Below are 20,184 nucleotides of genomic sequence, written 5' to 3' on the forward strand. Positions count from 1 at the left end.
TGACCTCGAGACTGGATTACTGTAATGCTTTATTAGCTGGTTGTCCTGCATCCTCAATAAACAAGCTACAGTTAGTCCAAAATGCCGCCGCTAGAGTTCTTACGAGATCAAGAAAATATGATCATATAACACCGATTTTATCATCACTGCATTGGTTACCTATAAAGTTCCGTATTAATTACAAGGTATTGCTACTGACTTATAAAGCCCTAAACGGCTTAGCTCCAGTCTATTTAACGGATCTTCTATCGCCCTATAATCCATCGCGCTCTTTAAGATCACTAAATTCAAGGCTTTTGGTCATACCTAGGATATCCAGAACCACCAAAGGAGGGAGAGCATTTTCACATTTGGCTCCAAAACTCTGGAATAGTCTTCCTGATACTGTTCGTTGCTCAGACTCGCTCTCCCAGTTTAAAACTAGATTAAAGTCGCATCTCTTCAGCCAGGCATTCATATAATCCTACAGTTCAAACTACAATCCGGCCTCTATCCAATGCCAGAGGAGAACTGGCCCCCGACTGAGCCTGGGTTCTCCCAAGGTTTTTTTTTCTCCATTAAGGCACCTGATTGAGTTTTAGGACACCATTAGGTCACTTGATGGAGTTTTTTCGGTTCCTTGCCACTGTTGCCTTTGGCTTGCTCAGTTGGGGATATTTTGGGGATATTTAATTTAATTTGATCAATCAATAAATTCCTCTTGAAACAAACTTTGTTGTATTATTTTAATTTAATACTGTGAAGCTGCTTTGATGCAATCTGTATTGTGAAAAGCGCTATACAAATAAACTTGACTTGACTTGACTTGACAAAATAATCTATTTTAAAGAAAGTTTTTGCCATACAGTACATTTAGTAATAACAGTACATTATGCATAATTGCATGAAACTAACCCTCAACCAAATCCTAACCCGATAGTATAGTACATGTAGTTAATTAATATTGTAAATAATATTATTATTAAATATATACTTACTCTGTAACAATGACACCTTAAAATAAAGTGTAACCATATCTTCTTATATGTTATGCAGATTAAAAACAAATACAGGTTTGGAACAACATGATGGTGTGTAAATTATGACAGAATTTTCATGTTGCGGTTAACCAGCCCTTTAATTAATACTGAGAAACATGAGTTGTGTAATCTTGAATTTCCTTCAAGTTCCTTAAAAGCAAGTGTTACAGCAAGTCATAAACTCAAGTTTACATGATCACATAAGTTTAAAGCACAAGGGCAAAGGTTAAAGCATACAGATAAAGTGTCCCGCACATAACTTAAGATTGTCTGTGTAACTGCTGACTCATAAATACCCTTATTAGTATATCGTCTTAGTTTAATCTAATGAATCACCATGACTTGGTTTATGACATAAACTTTGGACAGTCTGTGTTAAAGCATGCTTTCATTTGCCTGTTGAAGTTAGCACATGCAACGTCCATTTCAAGTTATTCTTCATTGGGACTTCTCAAAGTTCTAAATAAAAATAGAGCAGAATAAACATTTTGTTTATTCATAAAGCTGATTTTTTCTATTTCTGCATTTATTGTAGTTCAATATTTCAAAATACTTCTAAAAATTTCATCATATTATTGATATTAATTAGTGTAATTTGCCAATGCAAATATGGATGGATGGGTGTAATTTAGTCTAGAATACATGCTGGTGTAACTATATTGCCTAATTTTTATCAAATGTTTAATCACAAAAGGGAGCAGTTTGACTTGAGACAGTGTTTAATGGAAAGACAACAGCACATTATGGTTACAATCACATAGATTTTGAAGAAGGGTCATTTTAAATACATTTTAATTGATTATTTAATTGATTGATTGATTCATGAAAAAGCTGAGGTGGGTGTCAAAGCTATTTTGTGCTTGCCAATGACTGAAAAATATTCTTAATACAAACATAAGCAAGTGTTTTACAAACATGTTCTGTCCCAGTTTATAAATCGCCCACATTGAACTCTACAGCTGAGTGACAGTGAAATCAGAAATGTCTCCCTGCATCACAGCCTGGAACGGGACAAGCCAACATCTGATAACCGGAGTTGAAGGAAGTGTGTAGTCTGTGACATCCTCCCTACAGATACATTCATAGATTAAAACAGATATATAATAAAGGAAAATATCAGCTGTGTGTATGATCACTTTTGATCACTTACAAGCTCGCCTTCACATCCTGGTCCATTATCTTTAGAGTTGGTGTTTGTGATCCTTGAACCTCCTCGTATGAAGCTTCAGCTTTTCCTTCAATATTATCCACAGTTATTGAGATTTTATCCCATGTTGGTTTAATAAAGCAAGTTACAAATCAAAATGTACCATTTAATCGCTCATCCAGCTAACAAAAATATGTTCTAAGATGCTTTTGCTTCATGTTCTCTGAACATGTTCTCTGAACAGAACGCTAAAACTAAAAGCATTGAAAGGAATGTCTTCAGAAAACATTCCATGAATGATATTTCAATCATGACAATTCTCACAATTATTTTAGCATGTTATTGAATATGTTAATGTGTTAATGTATTTGGTCTTGGCAGAAAAGATCTGGTACACTGCTGCTGCAGAGCAAGTATATGAACTCGCTATTGCCAATAGATACACAGACACACTGCTGTGAACGAGTAAGATATGCTCCAGCTGCATAAATACACACATAAATCCAGTAGCAGATGTAGACAGGTGGAGCTGGGGGGTTTCAGAGGAACTCTGATAGCGCTCTGCAGGACCAGCTTACAGCAAACAATGAACCAGACTATTTTAATGTTGAGCAAGCAATCTCATTGGCTGCAGGATCAGCAGAGTCCAATCAGCTTGTGCTCTGTGGAAATGATGTAATTGCTTGGAGATTGCATGTAAACCTATCAGCCTACACCCGCAAGAGTTTCATGACTGAACTATATATATATATATATACAGGTCCTTCTCAATAAATTAGCATATTGTGATAAAGTTCATTATTTTCCATAATGTAATGATAAAAATTAAACTTTCATATATTTTAGATTCATTGCACACCAACTGAAATATTTCAGGTCTTTTATTGTTTTAATACTGATGATTTTGGCATACAGCTCATGAAAACCCAAAATTCCTGTCTCAATAAATTAGCATATCATGAAAAGGTTCTCTAAACGAGCTATTAACCTAATCATCTGAATTCACTAATTAACTCTAAACACCTGCAAAAGATTCCTGAGGCTTTTAAAAACTCCCAGCCTGGTTCATTACTCAAAACCGCAATCATGGGTAAGACTGCTGACCAGAAGGCCATCATTGACACCCTCAAGCAAGAGGGTAAGACACAGAAAGAAATTTCTGAACGAATAGGCTGTTCCCAGAGTGCTGTATCAAGGCACCTCAGTGGGAAGTCTGTGGGAAGGAAAAAGTGTGGCAAAAAACGCTGCACAACGAGAAGAGGTGACCGGACCATGAGGAAGATTGTGGAGAAGGACCGATTCCAGACCTTGGGGGACCTGCGGAAGCAGTGGACTGAGTCTGGAGTAGAAACATCCAGAGCCACCGTGCACAGGCGTGTGCAGGAAATGGGCTACAGGTGCCACATTCCCCAGGTCAAGCCACTTTTGAACCAGAAACAGCGGCAGAAGCGCCTGACCTGGGCTACAGAGAAGCAGCACTGGACTGTTGCTCAGTGGTTGCTCAAATTTTGCATGTCATTCGGAAATCAAGGTGCCAGAGTCTGGAGGAAGACTGGGGAGAAGGAAATGCCAAAATGCCTGAAGTCCAGTGTCAAGTACCCACAGTCAGTGATGGTCTGGGGTGCCATGTCAGCTGCTGGTGTTGGTCCTGTGTTTTATCAAGGGCAGGGTCAATGCAGCTAGCTATCAGGAGATTTTGGAGCACTCCATGCTTCCATCTGCTGAAAAGCTTTATGGAGATGAAGATTTCATTCTTCAGCATGACCTGGCACCTGCTCACAGTGCCAAAACCACTGGTAAATGGTTTACTGACCATGGTATTACTGTGCTCAATTGGCCTGCCAACTCTTCTGACCTGAACCCCATAGAGGATCTGTGGGATATTGTGAAGAGAAAGTTGAGAGACGCAAGACCCAACACTCTGGATGAGCTTAAGGCCGCTATCGAAGCATCCTGGGCCTCCATAACACCTCAGCAGTGCCACAGGCTGATTGCCTCCATGCCACGCCGCATTGAAGCAGTCATTTCTGCAAAAAGGATTCCCGACCAAGTACTGAGTGCATAACTGAACATAATTATTTGAAGGTTGACTTTTTTTGTATTAAAAACACTTTTCTTTTATTGGTCGGATGAAATATGCTAATTTATTGAGACAGGAATTTTGGGTTTTCATGAGCTGGATGCCAAAATCATCAGTATTAAAACAATAAAAGACCTGAAATATTTCAGTTGGTGTGCAATGAATCTAAAATATATGAAAGTTTAATTTTTATCATTACATTAGGGAAAATAATGAACTTTATCACAATATGCTAATTTATTGAGAAGGACCTGTATATATAACATTTTCATGCTAATGTTTTGAGAAGATTATTAAAGACCAGATAACTTTGAACAAACATTCCATTAATCAATGTTACTGGAAGAACATTTGTTCATAACTTTGAGAAAACCTTGCCAAAAACATTAGCTGAAGTTCTGAGAACGTTCCCTGTTAGCTGGGTCAATTGTGTAAAGTGTTAATACATGTTTAAATGTTTAACCAGTGAAGTACTCTTACCTAAAATGCCCATCAAACCGACATCTTTTGACCGAACAGCAGGCCACAGAAACACTTCACCATTTTTCTTGTGAAGAAGAATAACAACGCGTATGTTTCCCATGGTAACGTCCATTTCATTGCTCCGTAGAATCAGGGACACGCTGTTGAAACGGAGAAACTGATGAATGAATTCGACTTCACAGAAAGGAGCTGTAACAGAAATGTAGTAAAACACATATAGTTTGAGTAGTATATACCCCTCAGTATTGTGTTGAGTAGGTTCCTGGCCCCACAAAAACTCAACATGACTCTGGCCATCTTGGTATCTGATAGAGCTTGTGCTTATTGTCAGGTGATGGTTTGTTTTGTAATGAAAGGCAATTTGAATGAATCCGATTTGGCCAGTTATAAATTCTCCATTCATAGAGAACTCTACCGAAAAGTCAGAAAGTCACAGTAAGTGTATCTACAAAACATTTGATTAAAAAAGATGACTTTCAAAAGGATTTGCATGAAGAGTAAATGTGTAATAGTTACCTGAAGCAGAATCCTGTAACAGTCTGAGTTTCTGAGGAACAGGAACGTCAAAACAAAGTGGCTTAGACTGACCAGCAGAAGGCAGCAGGAACCGGTTGCTACCAACTCTTGGAACTAAGAGAAAACAACCAAATGCTGTATCATAATTATTATATAAAATTGCCCTACTTAATAAATATGTTTGAGGGATCTTTATGTACCTGACATAGTAGGGAGAACAATTGTGGGCATTTGAGCAAAGGATAAGTCTAAGAGAAGGTGCAATTGATCAAATTAGACTTTCTTGACACAAGGCAGAATCAAAGTTACTGCATTTTAATACATACCAGAATCATCTTCATAATAATCAGTTGACCCTAAAAAAAAAAGAGGGAGACATTATAATAAAAAGTCAGGGACATTATAATACAGCTTTTCACACTACGTCAGTTTATCAATATTACTGACCAATGAAATCAATAAATTAAATAAATAAGACAAATACCAATGCATTTTAAAATCATTAAATAGAGAAATAATTAATAAATTGTAACCATTAATTTTTTTATATTTCTCAAAAAAATGTACTCAAAATCTTTTCATCCAAATGTTGCTTAATATTAAGAGGCTTAATTTTAATTTCTGAATCACACCTAATGCCTTATTCTTAATTTAATAAAAATCAGGCATTAGGTCACCGTACATAATGCCTTTATTTCATTCATTTTCATTTTATTCTCTACACTTTTTTTATGTGGATTTACTTTTGATTTTGCTTTTAATAAAGCAAATTTGCAGTAATAATTTCTAAAAACAAAGTAGCCAATAATAAACACATTCCCCAGAAAGTATCAGAATCTTTGTCAACTTATTGAAGAAAAGAAGCATACCACGGATCCCTGGAAGAGCAACAGATGGATCAAGTCTGCTGATAAGAACGGGCTGACTCTGCAGAGCGGGCCGACTCTTGAGAAGTTTGAGCACATTGCTGCTACCTGCCAGACCAGGCTTACCGCGACTATGAAGGTACCGACTAGATCCTGGTGCTGGGATATAAAACAAGTGGGAAAATATACATTTAAAGGTAGATTCAGTATAATATATGTTATAAATCTTATTGTGAATTATCTAATACATGTAATGTCTTTTTTTTACTTTGACCTCATCATTTTTAATCAAAATATCATAACTGGATCTTCCTTGAAAGCGACAGACTTCTCTCTGGTGACGTATGCACGACTTCAACACTTTGTTCATAGAAAATTTGAGTAGATGGAAAAGAGATGTAATGCATCTCAAAATCCAATAGACAACTGATGTACAAAACTTAATACATGCTTTACATTTATAAAGTTTTTGGACAAGCTGTTTCACTCTATGGGCCCTATTTTAACGATCTGAAACGCAAGTATCAAGTGCGAAACGCAAGTAGCTTTGTGGGCGGGTCTTGGGCGCTGTTGCTATTATACCGGCGGGATAAATGACTCTTGCGCCCGACGCAAATCTAAAATGGGTTGGTCTGAAGTAGCTTCATTATTCATAGGTGTGGTTTGGGCGTAACGTGCAATAAACCAATCAGAGCGATATCTCACATTCCCTTTAAGAGCAGGCGCGCTTGTTCTATGGCGGATTCCTATTATAACAGCGGATTTGCCAGGCGCACGCCAGGAGCGGTTCACAGCCGAGGAGACCGACGTTCTCGTCAGGGCCGTAAAACACAGAGAAGTGACGTTGGGGATAGGAGAAACTCACCCAAATTAGCTTCGGTTAAACAGGCGTATGATAATTTGGGTAAATGTATAAGCTAGATGTATGCTTTTATAATAATCTATCTATCTATCTATCTATCTATCTATCTATCTATCTATCTATCTATCTATCTATCTATCTATCTATCTATCTATCTATCTATCTATCGTAATAATGTATGATTTGCAAAAATGAAAACTGCTGCTTCTGTGTAGATGAGAGAATCAAAGTGTATGCGCGTTGTGCACACGCTACATTGATTATGGCCAAGAATGCACCCTTAAAATAGCATATGAATAACATGCGCAACGCGCCACTGACTTTAAACTAGTTTTTTTCGGTTAGTGGCGCAATTGTTTTCTAAACCTGCAAAATAGCATGAGGGAACGTTTGCGCCGGAACACGCCTCCTCTTTGCGCTGAACCGCCCCGGGAGCGCAAGTGTATTTCTTAGTTAACCGACGTGCGTCTGTGGAGGGAAAAGTCCGCTGTGCGCGGGTGCAAAATAGGAATGATACATGCGTCGGTGTACAAAGTCAATTGCGCTGGGTGCAAGATAGGGCCCTATATATCTATCGGTACTTCCCTCTCATTTACTAACTTTAAATTCTCTGCAATAGTCTGAGTACATTAATTAGTTCACCATTTTATACCTACATGCAAATGGTTTCCGGGATGAAGGAAGCAAACTCATTACTGATTAAAAGAGAAAGAGAAAAGTGTTATTCACTGTACACTGTGGGCAGCAAGTCCAAGACCACAACTGTAAAAATCTGTGATTTTTTCTTTTATTTAAATCTTGAAACAAAGCAATGTTAAAACAGAAAATGAAGGAATACTTAAGATTCTGCACAAATTTTGGACAAAAGGAAACATACTGAAGTTCATGTCAATTCAAGTTTTTACTCAAATTATTATGCTGATAATATATTTTGTAATGAAATAAACTGTACAGTAATTAATTAAAACTATTTCACAAGTGATCCATGACATTTGAATCCCACTTATATTTATACATACTTATACATTTACCAAAAACAATAGCTGAATCTATTCAGGTTCAGATACAGAAACAGATATATGTATAGGATGCACAAATAAAGTTGTTTCTTATATTTCATTGGATGTTTTGGTTAAATATGGGATATGATGCTGTTGATCCAAACTTGATTAATACATTCGCATAACTTTTCATATTGCTGCTGTCACTGTCACTGTGTTTATTTTGCTGCATAAAATGGACCTTGCTCTTTTGTTAAAGGTCAGATGTTTGCACACCTTCATTTACAAGGTTTGTAAGATACTAAAACTTCTCAGTTCTCACCTGGATATCTGGGTTCCTCTCCTCCCTCTTTGGGTTTGTCAGCAACTTCTACTTCATCTTCCTGTGGCTTCGTGACGACCATAGAGGTGAGGGGGGTGACAAACTGGTATTTCAGGGACAGTTTGAGAGCTTCTTTCTTTTCATCCTCTTTCTCCTGTCCTTTAAGAAGCACTCTGAGACAGAAAGATGTCCTCAATGTCCAAAAAAAATAAAAAAAAATAAAAAATAAAAAGAATATCATAACACTCAATAAACTTACTGCCTTTCCAGAATTTGCTTCACTGTAAGGTAGGCCCACAGTCTCGGCATGAAATCCTCATTCTCAGGTGGGACATCACTGGGGTCTTTTGCCATTACAGTTTCATGATACGTCACATTACTGCCTTTCTGCTCAGAAATAAAAATACTAGTGAACATTTTCATCAGGAATGCAGTCATTACCACTTTCATCAATAACTTCCTCGAAAAACAAAGTGACCATTATTACAAACACTTAAACAATTGATCATCAATTATCCAAATATCCAGTATAATGATCTCGGTTGAGACTGTCGATAAAAAACAGCTCACTCATCCCTACCAATTTGATATATTGTAAAGCACCATGATGATCTTACTGATACTGCAATGACTTCAGTGGTGAAACTCTCCACACTGTTGTCTGTGATTTGTCCCGATACCACAATCTCAGAGCCGTTGAAGTACAGGCTAAAGCTGGTCTTGGTAAGGTTTGTCCCTCCTGTGTATGTAAGTTGAATATCAGTGAGGAGAGGGACGGCAACTTCGTCATAGAAGCCCTACAGTACAAACCGAAATAAAGGGTTTAAATGCATTGAAACACAGAACAGATACTGAGGATGAATTCACAGCTGATTCTCTGTCGTTCACCTGCAGCTGTAGATCAGCGTCCGAATCTTCATAAATCCTGCGAGCAACTCCACCATTTTCCAGTGACATCTTTGTCAGGAAGTCAAAGTTAACATCATATCCAAAACCAAGACAATAGAGGGGAAACTTTAGACCAATTGCCTCTTTCACATTGGCCATTATCCTCTCTATGTTAGTTTCACCTGTTAGAGAGGAAAAATAAGTCAGACTACCAACAATACATGCTTGAAAATCATGACATTCTTTGAGTGATCACAAAGCAATGAATGTAATGGGCAATTTCATATTTCTTATTATTTTCTCTTACTGAAAAAAGACAATAACTAAATTGGTCCTACATGTATTTTAATTAGATCTAAAACCTTTTATTAACAGGTCTTCTAATTACACTGAGTGAACTAGTGTAAGGATAAAAGCAGTCAGTGAATCTGTGCCTGAAGTGGGATCTCCATCAGTCAGCAGGATCAGGATGGAGGCGGTTCCTTCTCGTGGATGTCGATTGATCATGTCCACTCCTGCTAGAACTGCAGCGTTAATGTCTGTGGCTAAAGGAAGAACAAACATAGTTGTGTCACATTGAGGTACAACTTTCTAACTCCCCATTTAGAGTTAGGAACTCACCTCCTCTATCTCTGATCTCCTTCACAAAAGCTTTTGCAGTCTCCAGGTTTTCCTTGGTAGCTTTCAGGAGTTCATTCTTCCATGTTTTAATTTCACTGTCAAAGGTGATCAATCCAAAGTGGTCATCCTCATCAAGATCACTTAAAATCTTTAGCAGTGCCAAACGAGTCTAAAGAAACACACTTCTGTCAGAACACCTGAAAGTTATTCTTTCTCCTTTTCGACTGAATTCTCATTTACCAGATATGGGCAGTTTTTTTTGTGTGTACATAATTTAAAGTAAGCAAATCCACAGTGATTTCAATCCAGAAATCCCTGTTATTTTAACATATAAATGCACAATGCTGCAAGATCCTTCAAAAATGTCCTTCAAGGGTTTTGCCATAAAAATGCATTGCTTGTTATTTCCTTTTAATTGATTTGGCTGAACTTGACGTTAACATTTACCTGATGTATTTTTCTACCGCTCATAGAACCGCTCCGGTCAATGATAAAAACCACATTTTTGGGAATACGTGGAACATCAGAGGGTGCAAAGTAGTGGACAAAATAGCCATTTGATACCTGAGAGAAAACAAAAGTAAATTCTGAATATGTAGTACATTAAAATTTATTTTACTGTCATAAAGTGCGTTCTTTAAAAATGTACCATGACTTCTCCTTGATGATTTGGTCTCTCGACATCGTATGTTATAAGCAGGTCACCATTCAGTCCATTTTCTCCACAGCTTTTACACTTGGTCTGTTGATCTCGAGTGGGGTAGAAGGTCACCCATGCCTGAAATGATCAGTTTGGTCATCTGGTAACTTTGTTTGAAGTGTAGTATCATAATGAGAACATTTAAGCTGAGTGTTTTACCCCTCATTTTAAGCTCTTACGTCTTTGTCTGCTCTGGTGGTTTTGATGGCATTGGCCAGATCACCGGTGCTCAAATCTCCTTTCACCTCCAAGAAGGAAATTCCTGGTTTCTCTTGTATGTGAACATCCATCTAAAGTGAGTAAAAGAAATATGATCTTTCTATCCAGCTTAATTGATGATCTATTTCCCTCTTTGTTTCTTCTCCTACCTTGAAGTCCGCCACCGGCTGCATTGGTTGGGCATTGATGAGTAGCTCATATTTGCCAAGGCGACGCTTTAGCAGTTCTTCGTAAGTCAACTCAAAAGTCACTTTACTGAAAGCAGCCACCGTCACTGAAGTTTTAAAGTCTTCTAAAGTCCTTCCAACAGATCTGAAAAACAAATTAATTCCAGCATATTAGTAAACATGCTATAGAAACACATTTCATGGATCTATTTATTTTTTAATGTCCAGTACTTGATCAGTCCAGCACTTTCTCCTCGAGATACTGCTCGACTGTACTGTTGCTGAGCTTCCTGCTTTTCCTTCACAACTCCATCATATATCTTCCCCTCTATGGTCCTATGGAGAAAATGACAATGACATCCTCTTAATAGGCCTATGTGTATTTAAGACATGTTGCATAAAATAATTTATAAATCTAGCTGCATTAGCAGACATGACCTGAGACCAACATGCTATTAACGGCTTCTTTACCACTTTATCTCTATAACACAACTCATGTTTCCCTACATTCTGAATTTGCTGATGAAGGCATTCTTGGGTATCTTGACCTCAAACTGGATCTCTTGAGATTCATTCACTGTGTTCGCCACACGGCTTGTGATGACGGTTGTGGCGTAGCGACTGGTGACCGTGGAGTTAATGTAGAAGCTGTATATATCCACATTTTGTTTCTGTTGAGACATCAAACCGTACAGTCATATTAAATTACATGTTCATATGACAGAGGGTTTTTGGATGGTGCACATTTACTCCTCCTTTTTGTGTGGGATTGTTCAAATATTTACTGCTCGAAAATGGCATGGAGAAAAGGCCTTTGGACTAAAAAACAAATACATTTTGATGACTTCATCTCAGTGTAAATTACTGAGTAATAGATAGTTCTCTTTACTCAATTAAAATAATACACTGCTGTTCAAAAGTCAGTAAGAATTTTTACATTTTTGAAAGCAGTCTTTTATGCTCACCAAGGTTTAATTTATTTGATCTAAAATACACTAAAATCAGTAATTTTGTGAAGATTTTTTTCAATTAGAATTTTATTTACATTTAAAAATTTAAATTATTCCAGTGATGCAAAGATACATTTTGAACATCTTTACTCCAGTCTTCATTGTCACATAATCGTTCAGAAATCATTCTAATATGCTGATTTTCTGCTTAAGAAACATTTGTTATTAACTAGCATTAAAACAGTTGTGCTGCTAAATTACTTTTGTGGAAGCCCTGATACATTTTTTAAAGGATTTTTTTAAGAATAAAAAAAGCTTTTATTTGAAATATAAATCTTTTGTAACATTATAAATCTCTAGAATGTCACATTTGATCAATTTAATAAATAAAAGTATTTCTTTTTTTCTTTTTTTTACTTACTGACCTCAAACTTTTGAACATTGTATTTTCAACATGTATGAAGTAAATCTAATTTGTCTGGACCTTCATCTCAAATACAAATAATTAATCTCTTTTTTAGAATTTTAACTCGCATCATTTTCATCTTAAACTGAGCGTTGACCCTCACCTTCTTTACAGGTTGTGAACTGGCTGAGATGAGAAAGACGCCCAAGAGAATCAGTCTGAGAGCTGCTCGATCCATCATGACCTGCTCAGAAAACAGACCTCGAAACACACACTGCCTTTAAACTCCTGTCCACATCATGCGATTGGCTATTATTGACCGGATGAAGAAACCTCCCCTTCTATTTGTAATCAGTGTAGCGACTAAGACAGACCAGACACAATTATTTGTTATATTTAACAAATAATCTATAATATCTCTCACCCAACAAGTAAACCATGGGCTAGAGTTAACTGCAACTAACACTGGTTACAGTGTTTGGTTACAGGACACATGAAGACTGATAAGACTGTTTATGACTCTCAGAAATAAAAAAGGTTTGACTCTCACTTAATTCTAATGGGAAATGACAAATAAACCCTTTAAACCTCTATATTCTATTTATTATAACCACTTCAGAAATGTATCAACATGTGTTCCATTTTTCCTTATCATTATTTTCCTCAAGCGCTTTTAGTGCCAGGAAAAGCGCTATATAAATATAATTAATTATTATTATTATTATTATTTTATAGAGTTGGCCAATGTATTAATTCAGATTTGTTAATTAATGTTTCAGAATTGCATGGTTAACTAAAATCACATGTGCAGCATGCTTGGTATCTAAGAACTCATTATTATAAGAATCTTGAAGGTTATTCCCTTAAATATCCAATCAAATTACATATGCAAATACCCTGCCAGAACAAAGGAATGTAAAGTTTCCTTCTAAAGGAACAACTTCTTATTGGCTCACTCAAATCCTGAGGGTGTGACATCTTCACTCTACAAGATCACTGATCACAAGATCACCCGGTTCCCCCGATTCTGAGATATTCTGATGTGAACATGATGCTAAGCTAGATGCTAAGCTGGAAGTCTTCAATGAGCCCTAAGTTTGTGCCAGGCGGTGGCCTTGTCTTTCCATTCACCAAAGATCCTCTGACTCCAACTGGTTCTCTCTCAAGACAACATCAGCAAAGATCAACTGGAGCCTCAACAAATTGCATCAGGACAGATTTATTCGAATATCAAACTTAGTCTCATTATTTGATACATGAAGTATACCTAAGCTACCCCTCTTAGGGTGTGTTAGATTTAAGAAACTGATGGTTTGCTCAAGGCTTTAAAATTGCTGAATTTCAAACACATCTTTCCTGTATTCTGCTTCAACTCTTTCCCTTGGTAAACTGTATGCATGTGTGTGTGTGTGTGTGTGTGTGTGTGTGTGTGTGTGTGTGTGTGTGTGTGTGTGTGTGTGTGTGTGTGTGTGCAGAGTAGTTTAAGTGTTTAGTCTAGTTAATAAAGTCTTGTTTGTGTCACATGTAATTAGTTGTTCGTGGTTCATGCTCATTTACTGGAGTCCCTAATCATGCAGATTTTGGCTACATGCTCCGAGTGCTGTACAGTAACAAAGTTATTTCCCTTACCCCGGAAATTGCAATTTCTTAAAGGTGCATTGTGCAACATTTCATGTTAAAAATACCCGTTTTTCTAACCCATACATGCTTAAACAATTGCCTGATGGGCTGAATGAGCCCTTCTCTGATCACTGCGATTGCCTCTATAATCCTGTACAGTAAAATAAATAAGAGGGATTTGGGATGGAATTTGAGACTGGGCGTGACGTCATGAGCGTTCACGCTCACCTGGCTATGTCTGGCAGGTTTGTGTATTCGCCGCCATTCTCCGTATCAGCGAAGACAACTCGAGCGACAAAACTTTAGTCAACTTTCGACAAAAGTAGAAGATGGATTCAAAGAGACCGGCTTGTAGTTCATTCCAAACCCCAACGCAAACTCCACGTAAGACAAAGAAAAGAGAACTTTTGTCTAGTGCCACCAAAAGGGCCAAATTGGAGTCAGACAGGCGTCGGAATAAGACGAGAGTCAACATCGGGAAGGCTTTCAACAAATGGAGAGATCTCCGGTCTGCTCTAGGGCTCAAACGGGATCCTCAGTTGGCTTTTAGTTGGCTAAATGTATTTTTGCTAGGTATTGTGTTGTATTATTGGGTGAAGTGCGATACGGGGCGAATCCAATGTAAAATGCTAGAGTTATCAGCTGGGGAGCACGCGGTTCGCGCGCAAATCGTTCATGTGTGTATGTAACGGTAGGGTGATTAAATGTATATGGTTGAATTTATATAAATTGCCCTGTTTAGTTAAAGGTCGATGTATGATCTGTGTTGTCACATGTGTTTTATGTGAGATTGGGGCTTGTGAATATAGAGAGTGTCGCTGTTTTAGGATGCGCACTACTTTAAGTGCACTCATTTATTCACGGTGAACTTGGGATGCGTTGATTTAAAGGGGAAGTACATACGAGCTCATGCACTTGTGTATAACATTATATAAATAAGAGAGCTCATGCATTGTTGAGTGTAATAATTGTTCATTTATTGCCACAATTCATTCTAAGTAAAAACTCTGGATATGAAGCATCTCGTCTGACTGTTTACTGATAAACGTGCTCCCTTACAGGAGTGCTACATAAAAAGTTAATCAGTTGCTCGTGCAAGCGTGCGTGTGCGTGTGGTCCATGAGCGTGCACACCTCTGGTTGCAGTTTCGCTTGTCGCCAGAGGGGGCATAGTTCTGCAAAAACTATAAAGAGACTTGCGCATTGCACCTTTAAAATTAAAAAAAATTATAAATACTGGCCGTTCGCTGGACGAACAGGTTAGTTGATTGTGGTATTCTGCTACAATCAAGTTAATTCTATTAACTGATCCAAATATTTATAATAAAATATAATGAGTTATGATTAATTATTTATACTTCCCTTCAGCTAATGTACATCAGAGACTCTTGAACCCCTCAAAAGTCAATATTGAGGCATGCTTTTTAGAAAATATATGATCTATATAACTTGTAAATACTTTACATTCTGCAGAAGTTTGTTGCTATTTTTTATTTTACTATCAGACATGACCTCATAAAATACAAACTTTACAGAAATAATCACAATCAATACTTTGAAAAGGCACCAATCAAAGGGTTGCTATGCATCCAAGATAGATAGATAGATAGATAGATAGATAGATAGATAGATAGATCCCAGTTTATAAATCGCCCACATTGAACTCTACAGCTGAGTGACAGTGAAATCAGAAATGTCTCCCTGTGTCACAGCCTGGAACGGGACAAGCCAACATCTGATAACCGGAGTTGAAGGAAGTGTGTAGTCTGTGACATCCTCCCTACAGATAGATACAGATTAAAATAGATAAATAGATTAAAACAGATATATAATAAAGGAAAATATCAGCTGTGTGTATGATCACTTTTGATCACTTACAAGCTCGCCTTCACATCCTGGTCCATTATCTTTAGAGTTGGTGTTTGTGATCCTTGAACCTCCTCATATGAAGCTTCAGCTTTTCCTTCAATATTATCCACAGTTATTGAGATGTTATCCCATTCAATAAAGCAAGTTACAAATCAAATGTACCATTTAATTGCTCACACAGCTAACAAAACCAAAAAAAAATGTCTAAAGATAGTTTTTCTAACATTCCCGTTAAGTTATACTGTACAAATATTATTTCTGAATGTTCTGAAAAAGTTTTTTTTTTTTTTTGGGTTATGTGAATGTTAAGAGAACATTCTTATTTATCATTCTTCAAACATTAGGTGAACATTACTTTTGAATGTTCTCTGAACATTCTGAATCAAGTAGTAAAATTGCTAGAGGAATGTTCATCTAAAATGTTTTAAAAAAATTATTTATGAACAATATTTCAATCATGACAACTCTCTGAATAGTTTTAGCATGTCATTGAATATGGTAATGTTAATGTATTTGGTCTTGGCAGACAAGATCAGCTGTGCTGCTGCTGCAGAGCAAGCACTGTATTTGGACACAGACACGCTGCTGTGAACGAGTAAGATATGCTCCAGCTGCATAAATACACACGTAAATCCAGTAGCAGATGTAGACAGGTGGAGCTGGGGGAGGTGGAGGGTTTCAGAGGAACTCTCATAGTGCAGGACTAACTTATGGCAAACAACAAACCAGACTATTTAAATGTTGAGCAAGCAATCTCATTGGCTGCAGGATCAGCAGAGGCCAATCAGCTTGTGCTCTGTGGAAATGATGTAATTGCTTGTAGATTACATGTAAACTATCAGCCTACACCCGCTAGAGTTTCATGACTGAACTAAATATATCAATAACATTTTCATGGTAATGTTTTGAGAACGTTAAAGACCAGATAACTTTGAACAAACATTCCATTAATGTTACTGGAAGAACGTTTGTTCATAACTTTGAGAAAACCTTGCCAAAAACATTAGCTGAAAATCTGAGAATGTTCCCTGTTAGCTGGGTCAATTGTGTAAAGTGTTAATACATGATTAAATGTTTAACCAGTGAAGTACTCTTACCTAAAATGCCCGTCAAACCGACATCTTTTGGCTGTTGCCGAACAGCAGGCCACAGAAACACTTCACCATTTTTCTTGTGAAGAAGAATAACAACGCGTATGTTTCCCATGGTAACGTCCATTTCATTGCTCCGTAGAATCAGGGACACGCTGTTGAAACGGAGAAACTGATGAATGAATTCGACTTCACAGAAAGGAGCTATAACAGAAATGTAGTAAAACACTTATAGTTTGAGTAGTATATACCCCTCAGTATTGTGTTGAGTAGGTTCCTGGCCCCACAAAAACTCAACATGACTCTGGCCATCTTGGTATCTGATAGAGCTTGTGCTTATTGTCAGGTGATGGTTTGTTTTGTAATGAAAGGCAATTTTACTGAATCCCTGTCGTCTAGTCATGAATTGTCCATTCATAGAGAACTCTAAGACACACAGAAAGTCACACAATATGAGTACATACAAAACATTCAATTAAAAAAAAGATGGCTTTCAAAAGGATGTGCATGAAGAGTAAATGTGTAATAGTTACCTGAAGCAGAATCCTGTAACAGTCTGAGTTTCTGAGGAACAGGAACATCAAAACAAAGTGGCTTAGACTGACCAGCAGAAGGCAGCAGGAACCGTTTGCTACCAACTCTTGGAACTAAGAGAAAACCAAATGCTGTATCATAATTATTATAGAAAATTGTCCTACATAAATAAGTACGTTTTAGAGAACTGAATGTACTTGACATAGTAGGGAGAACAGCCTCTGCACTCTCCTGTAGGATTGTGGGCATTTGACCTAAGCCCAAGAGAAGGTAAAATTGATCAAACTAGACTTACTTAACACAAGGCAGAATCAGAGTTAGAGAGTATTTATACGTACCATAACTGGAGATCATCATGTCACTGCAATCTAAAAAGGGGGGTTTAGTCATTAAAAAGTCAGACTATTTATAATACAGCTTTTCATTCTAAGTCAGTTTATCAGTAACTTATACTGACCAAAACACTCAATAAATAATTAAAAAAGTTCAATGTACCAAAGCATTTTGAAATAATTAAATATTATTAAAGTAATTAAAATGTACCGAATATTTTTTCTCAAATATTTAGCAAATAATAATAAATAATATATATAAAAAAAAAAATCCACTCGTCCATATATTGGCACTGAATAGCAACTAGAATAAATCTTTCTAAATAAGATGCAAAAGTATGACAGAATGATCCCATGCTACACGTGTTGTATATTACAAGTGTTCTGGGGGAATCCGATAGGGTTTGGTGAAAACAAAACAAAATTGTATGTATTATTCCTGCTCAGGTGTTCCTGCTCAGCTCAGCTACCGTTTGGACGCTCTTGCTTACTGCTCCGCACTTTGCTCTATCGCTTTTATATTTTATCTTCTATATATTTATATTTTAGCTCCTTTTATCACCTAATTTTAACTTCAGCAAATCAGCACAGTGCTCAAACGACAAAGTTTGGATTACCACAAAAACGCAGAATTCTTCTACCCGACCAGCTTACATTCCGGGGAAAGGAAAACACAACTGCCTACAAGGATAAGAGAGAAAATGCCTCTTCTGGAATCTACTTGCTGCACTAACTGCCACAGACTTTTACAAAGGATTGCAGTTCTTGAAACAAAGTTATTTACGGGACCACCAAACCAGACGGAACACACAACAGAGCTTCGTCATGGACACCCTCAGCATTTAGCCGGTGAGTCCCATGAAACTAGTGCTCCTCGACAGGTAGAGAAACAAGCCGATCGACTTACAAATCGATGGCACAAACAGGGAGCGAGACCCAAAGGCACTCGAGACATCAGATTGTCACGAGCCCCACATATTACCGCAGTAGCATCCTCTACCCCAGATACAGCTCTGACAAGGACTGCAAACAATGTAAGCAAATATCATTTGGGAATTACCCGTCTTTCGAATATCTGGATACTGTTTTAAAAGGTGCTCCTCGCATTTTACTTATCATTATTTACAGGCCTCCAAAATATTCTCCAGCCTTTGCTGAGGACTTTACAGAACTGTTATCAACAATTACCTCAGAGTTTGACTGTTTTGCCATTGCTGGAGATTTTAACATTCACATAGATAATGCAGAAAACAATATGGCAAAAGAAATCAAAACTGTTTTAAAAACTTTTGATCTGACTAAGCATGTACATGGACCCACACACAATCATGGACACATTCTAGATTTACTTATCAGTAAGGGTCTAAACATTTCATCGATTTTTATTAAGGATGTAGCACTGTCTGATCATTTCTGTATTTTCTTTGATATATTGATCTCTCCTGCCACTGAAGCTAGATCTGTGTCTGTCAAGAAGAGATGCTTAAATGAGAACACTAGTGTACTATTTATGAAGGCTATATCCTTAACACCAAGCATATCTGCTGACTCTGTTGATTTTTAACTTTTAACTCAAAAGTTAAAAATATAATTGATGATATTGCTCCTGTGAAAGTCAGGAAGAAGAGTGGCAGACAAAAAGCACCTTGGAGAAACTCAACAGCAGTGCAACATATGAAAAGACAATGCAGAAAAGCAGAGCGCATGTGGCGGAAGACAAAACTTGTAGTCCATTATAACATCTACAAAGACAGCCTGCATGCTTTCAATATGGAACTAGGCAAAGCTAGACAGACTTTCTTCTCAAATATTATAAACAGCAATTTAAACAACACACGCACTCTTTTTGCTACTGTAGAGAGACTGACAAACCCCCCAAGCCAGATTCCTAGTGAAATGCTCTCAAACAGCAAGTGCAGTGAGTTTGCTTCTTTCTTCTCTGAGAAAATCAATAATATCAGAAAGGTGATCAGCACATCCTTGAGTTGCGCTGGGGTCAGACAGATCAGACCACCTGAGAAAGTAGTTACTATGTCTGACTTCAAAGAAATTGATGGCAAAATTTTGGAAGAAACCGTACAACACCTTAAAACATCAACATGCGCTCTTGACACACTTCCCACATCTTTTTTCAAAAGTGTGCTAAACAGTTTAGAAGCAGATCTTCTAGAAGTGGTAAATGCCTCACTTCTCTCTGGGAGTTTTCCAAACTCCCTGAAAACTGCAGTTGTCAAGCCCCTCCTGAAAAAGAGCAATCTGGATAAGACCATATTAAGCAACTATAGACCGATCTCAAATCTTCCTTTCATAGGCAAGATCATTGAAAAAGTTATCTTCAATCAGCTGAACAAATTCTTAAGCTCGAATGGATACTTTGACAATTTTCAATCTGGTTTCCGACCGCACCACAGCACAGAGACAGCGCTCATAAAGATAATAAACGATATTTGCTTAAATACTGATTCAGGAAAATTATCAGTGCTGGTACTACT

At 37.3% G+C, this 20,184-nt stretch overlaps 2 protein-coding genes across 2 annotated transcripts in view; both read right to left on the bottom strand.

Moving 5' to 3' along the window:
- Window positions 1-1,720: 1,720 nt before the first annotated feature.
- Window positions 1,721-12,566, bottom strand: itih3b.2 (inter-alpha-trypsin inhibitor heavy chain 3b, tandem duplicate 2). The gene is made up of 22 exons (XM_082155784.1): window positions 12,411-12,566; window positions 11,399-11,562; window positions 11,123-11,227; window positions 10,874-11,036; window positions 10,685-10,795; window positions 10,455-10,583; window positions 10,253-10,369; window positions 9,806-9,974; window positions 9,619-9,729; window positions 9,185-9,366; window positions 8,914-9,093; window positions 8,556-8,683; window positions 8,297-8,469; window positions 7,630-7,668; window positions 6,115-6,270; window positions 5,572-5,601; window positions 5,446-5,493; window positions 5,246-5,359; window positions 4,966-5,140; window positions 4,727-4,869; window positions 2,170-2,254; window positions 1,721-2,087 (listed from the first exon to the last, which is right to left on the bottom strand). Exons 1-22 carry the CDS (start codon window positions 12,486-12,488, stop codon window positions 1,973-1,975), a joined length of 2,715 nt encoding a protein of 904 aa, XP_082011910.1. The 5' UTR covers window positions 12,489-12,566; the 3' UTR covers window positions 1,721-1,972.
- Window positions 12,567-14,296: 1,730 nt separating this feature from the next.
- The window catches only part of LOC309487602 (uncharacterized protein), a 37,152-nt gene continuing 31,264 nt past the window's right edge, over window positions 14,297-20,184 (bottom strand). The window contains exons 36-42 of the mRNA XM_082155325.1: window positions 17,699-17,728; window positions 17,558-17,614; window positions 17,360-17,473; window positions 17,078-17,252; window positions 16,833-16,981; window positions 15,745-15,829; window positions 14,297-15,646 (exon numbers count right to left, since the gene is read on the bottom strand). Coding sequence (XP_082011451.1) covers window positions 15,532-15,646; window positions 15,745-15,829; window positions 16,833-16,981; window positions 17,078-17,252; window positions 17,360-17,473; window positions 17,558-17,614; window positions 17,699-17,728 — 725 coding nt within the window. The 3' untranslated portion in view covers window positions 14,297-15,531. The remainder of the gene's footprint in view (window positions 15,647-15,744; window positions 15,830-16,832; window positions 16,982-17,077; window positions 17,253-17,359; window positions 17,474-17,557; window positions 17,615-17,698; window positions 17,729-20,184) is intronic.

The sequence above is a fragment of the Leuciscus leuciscus genome, assembly GCF_965113295.1.
Source record: "Leuciscus leuciscus genome assembly, chromosome: 23".
Lineage (NCBI taxonomy): Eukaryota > Metazoa > Chordata > Actinopteri > Cypriniformes > Leuciscidae > Leuciscus > Leuciscus leuciscus.

What these genes read in the sequence shown, in the direction of transcription:
- itih3b.2 (XM_082155784.1), bottom strand. Translation starts at nt 12,488, where the DNA reads ATGATGGATCGAGCAGCTCTCAGACTGATTCTCTTGGGCGTCTTTCTC. An exon ending in CCACCAGAGCAGACAAAGAC is followed by an intron (nt 10,584 to 10,684) that starts GTAAGAGCTTAA and finishes TGATCATTTCAG; the next exon opens with GCATGGGTGACCTTCTACCC. An exon ending in TGTTCTCCCTACTATGTCAG is followed by an intron (nt 5,360 to 5,445) that starts GTACATAAAGAT and finishes GTTTTCTCTTAG; the next exon opens with TTCCAAGAGTTGGTAGCAAC.